Genomic DNA, 10,236 nt, shown 5'->3' on the forward strand with positions numbered 1-10,236 from the left:
GGAAAGAGTTAAGCAGGATGCTCTTAGGCTCTGAGGGAGATAGGCAGCCCCCAAAGTAAAATAATGAACCAGGACTTCCCTGGCGGTCCAGTGGTTAAGACTCCACGCTTCCACTGCAGGGGATGCGGGTTCGATCCCCGGTAGGGGAAAGATCCTGCATGCTGCAAGGTGCAGCCAATAATAATAATAATAATAATAATAATAATGAACCAGAAAATCTGAATGTTTGATAACAGGCAGTGCAGCACCACCTTACTTCTCTGGTGACCTTGCCTATCTGGCACATAAGAAGGAAGAAAAAGAGCCACTGAGCAGTCTGAGATGTCACAAAGTAGCTGCACTATCACTCGCACATCTCATTCTGAGGCTGTTATTGGTAACTTTCCTAGCCCATGACATATTGGAAGATTATAGAGGAACTGCTGGAGGCAAACCCACTATCTACTGAGAGCAAAGGAGGAAATAGAATTACTTGGAAAAATAGATATTTAGTGCAGTGGCAAAAGCCAAACACACCCCTGAATTATCACAGTTCAGAGTAATGGTGGTGTGTTAATGAAAAGGTTAAATGAAGGTCACTTGTCCACTGTTTTAAAAGGCAAGAGTAGGTATAATCCAATCTAGACAGGTTTCCACCTAAATTGTTATGTCTTGGCTCTTAAAAGGGTTTGCTTAATTTATAAATCCTTCAGCTATGACAGATAAAGGAGGCCTTTCTGCATTTGCTGATAGGAAATCAGGGAGGTGGGAGGGATGCCTGCTGGGGACAGCTTGTCCCTCCTCTGGGATACTTGGCCTGTGTCTCTCCCCTGTGCCAGCCCCCCATCCCTGGCTTGGGGCTCTGAGGAATTCAGCCCAGCGCCCCCCCCTTCCAGTGACCTGGTCTCCTCTCTCCCTCACCTGCCCGCCTTGCCCAGCCTGGGCTCTTGGTGGGGGTTCCCGGAATGGTGAAGGGGCTACACGAAGCTCACCAGCTCTATGGCAGGTAAAGGTTCTCCCCCTGGGGACCAGGGGCCCCTGCCTGCACTCCTCCTTGGGTGGCCTTCTCCTACCTTCCTGGATTCTTCCCTTCCCAACTCCCCCCTCCTAATATCCCCTTCCCTTGCCAGGACTCTCCTTCCCAGGAACCCCCCTCCCCCCCCAGGACCCTTCTTCCTCCCCCCAGGACCTCCTCCACCCCCTGCTCTCCGGCTCCCCCAGGCTGCCATGGTCCCAAGTCCTCGCCTTCGCAGCAGCTGTGGCCCAAGATGGCTTCAACATGACCCATGATCTAGGTCAGTGGGGCCTGGGGGTGGAGGGAAAGGCATGAGTTTGATGGAGAGGGGAGAGGGAACCTCTGCGATTTAGGTCCTAAGCCAGGAAGTGCCTTTCTTCCAGTTTGCTCCTCAGACCCCCTCCCCACACCACCCTACCTTCACTGGGAGGGATCCTCCAATGGGGGGGGGATCTGGGATTGGCCCATATACACCACCACTACCCCCCCACTCTGTAACAGGCTTCTGGGGGGCCAGAGGGCTTAGGGCCGGCCTCTCAGCCCTCATCCACCCCACCTGTTGCGTGTACAGTCCCGACACCCCCATCCCAGCCTCGTGTCCCTGCCCACAGCCCAAGCCCTGGCTGAACAGCCGCCACCCAATGCATCTGAGCGCTTCCGTGAGATGTTCCTGTCCTCGGGTCACCCGCCGCTACCTGGCTCACTGCTGCGACGGCCTGACCTGGCGGCGGTGCTGGATGTGCTTGGCACGTATGGCCCCGCTGCCTTCTATGCCGGTGGCAACCTCACATTGGAGATGGTGGCAGAGGTGAGCGTGTGGGGCACCCCCGGCCCTGCAGCAGAGGACCCTACTGCAGAGAAGTCCTCTTCCCCCTTACTTCCCTGTCTTTCTGCGTATATTTACTGCGGATTCCATTTACTTGAAATTCTAGAATAGACAAAACTAACCTCAGAATCAGATCAGTAGTTTGGGGGATTGGAGGGGTTGACTGGGATGAGGCACAAAGAACCTCCTAGGGTGATGAGAATATTTTGTCTTGATAGTGAGAGGTACCTTTGAGCTCCCCAGGGCTGGTACCAACCTGTATAGTGGCCTGTCCTGGCCCTCCCAGGCCTGGTGGAGACACAGGATCAGCCTCAGCTTCCCTGAGCCCACAATCCCACCCTGCTCCCTGGATTTTCTAGGGACCGAGGGAGACACCATCTTCACTGGTGACTCAGGACTGGGGAGGATCGACACAAGGGCTTTACCACCCAACCCCAAAGAGTCTCAGTCTGAGGCAGTAATGGGTTCTGAGAACTATTGTTGATAGTTCGAAACCACTAACGGAAAATTATGTTCAAGATAAGGATACACAGACCAACTCAGTGATTGTCTCATCTGTACAATGCGGGTGGTTATATCTATCTCTGCCATACAGTTGTGGGAATTAAACAGGTCCACCATTCATTCTACTTTCATGGAGGGCCTGCTCTGTGCCAGCTTCTGTGCTGGGCATTGGAGTTATGGATGTGGTGATAGATGCCTGTCTCAAACAGACATCCCTGGAAAGTCCAGCAGCGTACTGGTTTTAGATCTACTGGGTCCAGGGACTCCATCCACATTGTAAGGACTTGTTCTGTATCTCTTTCTTTCGGTCTCACAACTCTACTTTCCGCTGTTTGAAATCACTCTGTCAGATCCTTTCCACGCCTGCTCTCCAGCAGTCATCCTTCCGGCAAGCCATCCCAGAGAAAGAGCCTTTCTCATTCAAATAGTTCCAGCAAAGCCGCAAGGTTATGTCTCATCAGCCCATCATAGGTCTCATGACTATTCCCAAACCAGTCACGGTAGCACAGAAAAGGAATGATCTGATTAGCCAGACCTGGGTTGCATATCCTCTCCTGGTGGTGGAGAAGGGGATGAAGGAAACTCTAACAAAGACCATCAGAGCTTTAAGAGAGAAAAACCCAAAGCTGAGTTTATTAACTTACCAGACAAAGCCAAGAAATTCAATGTGTAGGTCACTGAGGGTAGATTAGACGTCACAGGCTTCAGGTACTTAAAAGTACTAAAAAAGGAGAGGATTCCTAGTGGTTATGCTAATTTAGAATTAAAAATTAGCATGCTGGATAGAATGGGCCCATCAGTTTGTACAAGATTAGATCATTGGTCAGTAAAGTGCTCAGTTATGTCCCGTAAGGGTTGTCCTACGAGGGTCATCCAGAGTTCATGGTTTTGGAGTGGTTTTAGTTGGTTATGGTGAAATGCAGAATTCAGTTTTGATATCTCCTAGGCAAGTGCTGCTGTAAGTGGAAAATCTTCCTTCTACATAGGCAGAGGGCAGTATGTGCAAAGACATGTAGTCATGAGTTCAGGACCTGCAGGTCACTCTGGGTCACTGTACAGAGCTCATTGGGGAATAGGAGGACGTGAAGTGGGAGAGGTAGGCAGGGGCCAGATCACAAAGGGCCTTGAATGCCAAGCTAAGGAGGTCATTCAGAGATTGTATCCAGTACAATGTCTGGCACATAGTGGGTGCTTATTGTTAGTGCTTTTCCCTTTCCTTTTTCCTGGGGTACCCACAGCTGATGGGGTCCCTAAAGGCTGTGATGGGAACTGCAGAAGGCACAATATGTATAACCATTTGATCTGTGTATGATCCAAACATATACCTTAGGCTAAACCGCATGCTCACAGTGTGGTGTGTGACTCACAGTGGTGGGGGTCATTCTCTCCCCTCCAGGCTCAGCATGCAGGGGGTGTCATAACTGAGGAGGACTTCAGCAACTACAGTGCCCTCTTGGAGAAGCCTGTGTGTGGCGTGTACAGAGGTGACCTCTCCCCCAGCTCCCAGGGTCCCCACTCAGGAGAAGCCTCCCAGTCCACGGCCACATCCTTTTGGCCTAGTGGCTCCTCCCCATTTCACAAGAGAGAAACCGAAGCAATGAGCTGCCTAAACAGCCAACCGTTGAAGCAAGCCAGAGTCAGCCTACTTCTAAAGTAGTTGTGGAGTCAGTTACCCCAAATATTTAGGATATGGGGAGGGAGGTCTGGTCAAAGGCTAAGGCCTGGAATTTGGGGTTCTGGCCATAGGTTTTCTTTTTTTAAAAAATTTATTTATGTATGTATTTATTTTTTGGCTGCATTCGGTCTTCCATTGCTGTGCGCGGGCTTTCTCTAGTTGCAGCGAGCGGAGGCTACTCTTCGTTGCAGTGCAAGGGCCTCTCATTGTGGTGGCTTCTCTTGTTGCGGAGCACAGGCTCCAGGCATGCAGGCTTCAGCAGTTGTGGCTCGCGGGCTCCAGAGCGCAGGCTCAGTAGCTGTGGCGCACGGGCCTAGTTGCTCCGCGGCATGTGGGATCCTCCCGGACCAGGGCTCGAACCCGTGTCCCCTGCATTGGCAGGCGGACTCTCAACCACTGCGCCACCAGGGAAGCCCCATAGGTATTCTTGATTCAGGGTCTGTGTTGCCTCAGCCTGCTCCCCAGCCCCACTCTCACTGCCCTATGCTTCCTAAGAAGAGTCCATAAGACCAAAATCCATCTTAGCTTCAGGTTAGAACAAACCCTTCGTCAGAGACCTGCCCCCTCATTGTGCCAAAAGGAAACTGAGGCCCAGGGGAGGAATGGAACTTAACCTGCCAAACTCAAAACCAGTGAGGAATCCAGAAAGCCAAGCTTATGACATGGGTAAACTCCATGTTTGCAAACCCAAAGTGGTAGGTTCCTGAGTCCCTCAGAAGGTTCTCAGGCTTTCTCCCTTCGAGGAGGCCCAGATAACCTCAAGCTCCAGGAGAGGCTGCCTCTGCATTCAGGTTTCCAGGCCTCAATCTCTTAAGCCTGATTCTTCTACCAGAAGTGGTGTTATACTGAGCAGAGGAAGAGCATAGCTTTGGAGCCAGGAAGACCTGGGTTTGAGTACCAGCCGTGCCATTCACCTTGAACAAGCCACTTCCCACTCAGGGCCTTGTTTCCCTCCTTAAAATGGAGATAATAATAGTGCCTACTGCTCAGGATGCCCATGAGGAGTTGATGTTGGAAGTTATTCTGATCAGAATGGGTACGGAATGTGTAGTATTTGACTTCCATTTGCCCTCCGCAGCCTGGGTTCTCTTGGCAATGTCAGTACCTTGAGTACTCTGGGCTCCCCTTACCTCTTGTAACTTTGGACCAGCTTGCCTCTTTGTACCTCAGTTTCCTTACCTGTAAAATGGGAATGATAACAGTACCCGTTATCAGGATTAAATGAGTTAATTAGTTAACGTAACTGTCATGTGTCAAGTATTATTATTGTTCCTTTGATGTCCAAACATCCAATAACAGGGGCCTCAAATAGAAAGAGAAGTTTGCTGTTTCCAGGAAGTTTCAGGGGTGGGACCAGCAGGAGCCCTGAATAATATCCTGGCCTAAGGGAGGAGCTGAAAGGAGACACATGGTGGACCAGGACACTGGACATCTGGACACCTGTCCCTGCTCTGCCAATGGACTGCAGTGTGACTCTGGGCAAATCACAGTTTTCTTGAGCCTTAGTTTCCTCATATGGACGAGGAAACTAAAGACAAGTGTTCTGGGTTGGAGTCCTGGCCCTGCCCTTGATTTGCCGTGTGAACTTGGGTGGGTCCCTCTGCCTCCCAGTGTAGTTTTCCTACCTGATGAGGGGATTCAGTGCAGTGGTTTCAGTCTGTGGGATGGAGGGATGTGAAGATGCCTTGACCTCTCCCCTGCCGTCGGTAATTTCCTGTCCTTTCAGGCCACCTGGTTCTCAGTCCCCGACCCCCACACACAGGCCCTGCCCTCATCAGTGCTCTCAACATCCTCGAGGGCTTCAACCTCACCAGCCTGGTATCCCGGGAACAGGCTCTTCACTGGGTGGCAGAGGTAAGGCTGACCCCTCCACTCCACCCTGGGTCTGGGGACACTAAGAGTTGGGGGATGGAGTAGTGCCAGAAGGCCTGACTAAATCACCTCCAAGGTTTCTCACACAGCACCTGGTATGGGTGCTGGGAGGGGCTTGGCAACCTCTTCCACACCCCTGCTCTGTTTTCAGACCCTGAAGATCGCATTAGCTCTGGCCAGCAGACTGGGAGATCCCATCTACGATTCTACCATCACTGAGAGCATGGATGACATGCTCAGGTGGGTCCCGAGGGGCAGGACCCTGGGTGCTGCAGAGGCGGTGGCAGGTGTGGGGAAAGAATCAGGTGAAAAGCAGCTGGTGGAGCAATAAGACCTGAAGGCTGAAGTCAATTTCAGCTCAACCCCAACTCACAGTGTGACACTAGTTGCCTCACCTTGTGCCTTAGTTTCCGCATCTGTACAACAAGGTGGTCTACTTTATATAGCTCTCAAAATTTTTTGACCCTAGCAGGCACCTATATGGACCCATCTGTTCCCCCTTTTGAGTAGAAAAAGAAAGCCTAATAACAATGAAAAAAGCCCCCAAGCAGATACTAGAGGTGGTGGGGATTTTGATTCAAATGTACTTACATCAGCAGCATAACATAGTAAGATTGTGGGCTCTAGTCGGACTGTCTCAGTTCAAATCCCAGCCTCACCATCCACTAGCTGTACAGCCTTGGGCAAGTCATTTAAACTCTCTAAGTCTCAGTTTCTACAAGGGCCTGCCATTAACAGTGCCAGCCTCATGAGGTTGTGGTGCGGACTAAACAACATCATACATGCAAAGCACTTAGCAAGTTGTCTGGCACATAATAAATATTCAACAGATATCATTGTTATTCTCAATTGGCAATAGAGGTAAGATTGATTACTATTTAGCTGCTACTATAACTGACTTAAAGGCTAGCTAAAGGAAAAATCAGAAGCCAAAAATATAGTTCATATAAATTTATACTGATACTCAAACAACCCTCTATGAATTAAGTTGCAAATGATGAGACTAAATGAACAGCTAATAATTAAAAAGCAGAAACAGCAGCAACCAAAAACGAAAACCAGCTCAAGGCCACAAGGATAAAGCCTAAAAACCAAGCCTCCCCCCGCCGCCTGCCCCCAAACCACTTGAAACAAAACCCTCTGTGCCCTCTCTGTGTGGCCACTAGCCCTCGTGGTTGAAAACTGAATGGACGTCCTCAGTAATCCTTGGTAACTTGTCAATCTCTAGTCAGTTAGAATAACTAACTAACCATTATCAGGTAAGAAACCCTCAGTTGAACTTTAAAAATAGAAAATTTCATGTTTTCAAGGTCAATGCATATTTAGCTCTAAAACACGAACACCTATGTTAAATTAATTTAACTAATTTATCCAATAAATAGTTATTGCTGTGCCAAGTCCTCCTGTGCCTTGAAGAAAAAATTCTAATAGCAAGTAAAGTCCCTGTATACAAAACGCTCCTCTAGCTAAACTCTTAATAAAACTTTAGTTCTGGACTCTACAAACGCTAGGTTAAATGAATTCAGTTTGTTCATTCAAAACAAATATTTTCTGAGCATCCCCTATGTCCAGGTACTTTCATAGAAAGGATTAAATAAATATAGTCAAGTAACTAAAAGACTTGATTTAAACATGAAATAAATTCAATATCGCCTCTACAAGAAAACCTGAATAACACCTAAGTAAATTCATTTCATTTCAACAACTATTTCCTGTTTATTTCCTATATGCTAGGAATAAATGAGCCTCTGCTCTCATAGACCTAACAGTTCAGTGGGGGGAGGCAGATATTAATCAAATAATTGCACCAACAGACAGCACAAAGTGTGGTAGGTGGGGTGTAATGAGAGCCTATTGTGTGTTCATCTCCTACCTCTTGTCTTTTCAGCAAAGTGGAGGCTGCCTACTTCCGGGGCCAGATCAATGACTCCCAGACAGCCCCTGTCCCGCTCCTGCCCATCTATGAGCTAAATGGGGCTCCCACGGCTGCCCAGGTGCTGATCATGGGTCCTGACGACCTCATTGTAGCCATGGTCAGGTATGCCAGCTCAGACTCAGAACCTGGCACAAGAGATCACCTGGACCAGGAAGGAGGTGGGGGCGGGTGGGAGTGAGGGCGGGCGCAGGGCTCACCTGGCCCTAACCTCTGCCCCCAGCTCCCTGAACCGGCCCTTTGGCAGCGGCCTCATCACCCCCTCGGGGATCCTGCTCAACAGCCAGATGCTGGACTTCTCTTGGCCTAACAGGACTGCTAACCACCCTGCGCCCAGCCTGGTAGGGCCTTGCTTTCCTCCTTCCCTGGGGACCCTGAGGCTAGGTAGAAGATGCAGTAGCATAAGCTCCTCCCTCCCCACTTCTTCTAGGAAATTATATTATAAAGAGAAACAGCCTAAACAAGGTGTCCACTTCATCCCCAGCCCAAGTCCAGGGCTTGGAGCCTGTTGGGTGCAAAGAAACCTCCTCCCATTCTGCTACCATCTCACTGTGTGACACAGGGAAAGTCTTCCCACCCTCTGGTCCTCAGTTTCTTCACCTACTTTACAGTGAGGATATTGGCCCCCTTTTGATGCTTTGGGTACTTTTCAGCATTAGTAGTTTATGACTGTGTGATGCTGAGCACTATAGGGGCACTGAAGAGGGACCCAAGAAGAAAGAAGATGTGAATTATTGTCTGTTGTGAGAGCAGCATTCTTAACTCCCTGCAGGCTGGGACCCCAGCAGAACAAAGACAGATAGAGATGACCAGGGTGGGGATTATTCTGTTCTTTCTCCTAGTCATCTTTCTTGGCTTGATCCCTCTCCTGCCACCCATGGTAGCCCCATAGCAGCCCCTTAGCTCAGTGGGCCCATTATCTACCTCAGTTATCCAGGGACCCTGCCCATTTCACAAACAGCAGACTGTGGCCTGGGGATGGGCCAGTCCCCACGAAGACTGCGCCTGTGGAAGATTCAGGAGAGAAAGATGTTGGAAGAGTGGTGGAGTAGCTCTTTCCTGTCTTGTCCCGCCTCTTATTCCCCTGTGGTCTCGGTCCTCTGACAACAGGAGAACTCGGTGCAGCCAGGGAAGCGGCCACTGTCTTTCCTGCTGCCCACTGTGGTCCGGCCAGCAGAAGGACTCTGTGGGACCTACCTTGCTCTGGGGGCCAATGGAGCTGCCCGGGGCCTCAGCGGCCTGACCCAGGTGAGTTTTCCCCCGTGATGGGCCTTTTGTGGCCAGGAGGCAAGCTGTGACCTGGGCTGCAGATGCCCCTCATGCCTCTGACTTGTCCTCATCTCCTACTCACGCAGCAAACATGGGCTGAGGCTGCTTTGTGCCAGGCCCATCCTGAGCACTGGGGACATGAACTACATTGTTCTTAGCAAAAATGGACCCCTGAATCGCCATGTCTTCTCAGGTTGCAGGGAAATCGCAGGACCAGTAGAATTGAGAGGTGATAGAACATCTGGGCTGCCTGGCTTCTGTCAGTCTCTAGTCCCATCATGCCTCTAGTCAACATCTGAATAAAAAGCAGCCTTCTTTAGGGTCTGCTTTTGAAAGGAAGGGCCTGCTACCTTCTAAAACACCTCACAACAGTTCCACGAATGTCTTGAGCACCTGATATATGTGTCAGGCCCGTACTTTGGCAGGTGGTGCGTTAACAAACCTGAGCTTTGGAATCAGACACCTCTGGGTCCCAGCCTAAGTGCTGCCAATTTCCAACTGTGTGGTGCTGGGGAATTCACTTAACCTCTCTGAACCTCAGTCTCCTCATCTGTAAAACGAAGATAATAACAAATAGCTAACATTTATGGAGATTTTACTAAGTGCCAGGCACAGTGTTACATGTGGTAACCCTTTTAAGCTTCACAACTTTGGGAGGAATCCTTACTTCTATTTCATAGATGAGGAAACTGAGACCCAGAGAAGTTAAGAAGTTAGGTTCAGTTTAGTAAGAATGGGCAGACAGTTTGGTTATAGAGCCTACCCATACTTTCAGCCACTAAGCTGAAAGTACCCACATTGTGCCCTAGACCAGCCCCAGCTATTAGCCCTCTCCTGGCCAAGAAGAAGGGAGGAGAGCCTTGGGTTGTATTAAAGGAGACTGGCTGCTAGTGATGCCTCTTGCCTAGCTCTCTCCAAACTCTGGAATGAATTGCTTTTCTTCTCTGGCCCGTGGTTTCCCCTCTGTAAAATGGAGACAGTCATCACAGGCCTGCCTGTTTTCTGGGGCTGTTGAGAAACTCAGATGACATCTCTGGTGTAAGTGTTCAAAAGACTAAGGAGCCTGGACCAGGGGTGAAGGCTGTGGATTCTTGAACCCACACCTCTGGGACAGCCCTGACTTCTGCCCCTTGGCTGCCTACAGGTCCTGCTGAATGTCCCGA

General features: G+C 49.9%; 1 protein-coding gene across 1 annotated transcript in view; it reads left to right on the top strand.

Moving 5' to 3' along the window:
* The window catches only part of GGT7 (gamma-glutamyltransferase 7), a 22,650-nt gene that overhangs the window by 8,576 nt on the left and 3,838 nt on the right, over window positions 1–10,236 (top strand). The window contains exons 5-13 of the mRNA XM_007447791.1: window positions 918–985; window positions 1,201–1,274; window positions 1,606–1,802; window positions 3,721–3,808; window positions 5,726–5,853; window positions 6,023–6,111; window positions 7,760–7,909; window positions 8,028–8,145; window positions 8,915–9,054. Coding sequence (XP_007447853.1) covers window positions 918–985; window positions 1,201–1,274; window positions 1,606–1,802; window positions 3,721–3,808; window positions 5,726–5,853; window positions 6,023–6,111; window positions 7,760–7,909; window positions 8,028–8,145; window positions 8,915–9,054 — 1,052 coding nt within the window. The remainder of the gene's footprint in view (window positions 1–917; window positions 986–1,200; window positions 1,275–1,605; window positions 1,803–3,720; window positions 3,809–5,725; window positions 5,854–6,022; window positions 6,112–7,759; window positions 7,910–8,027; window positions 8,146–8,914; window positions 9,055–10,236) is intronic.

The sequence above is a fragment of the Lipotes vexillifer genome, unplaced genomic scaffold, assembly GCF_000442215.2.
Source record: "Lipotes vexillifer unplaced genomic scaffold, Lipotes_vexillifer_v1.1 scaffold397, whole genome shotgun sequence".
Classification (NCBI taxonomy): domain Eukaryota; kingdom Metazoa; phylum Chordata; class Mammalia; order Artiodactyla; family Lipotidae; genus Lipotes; species Lipotes vexillifer.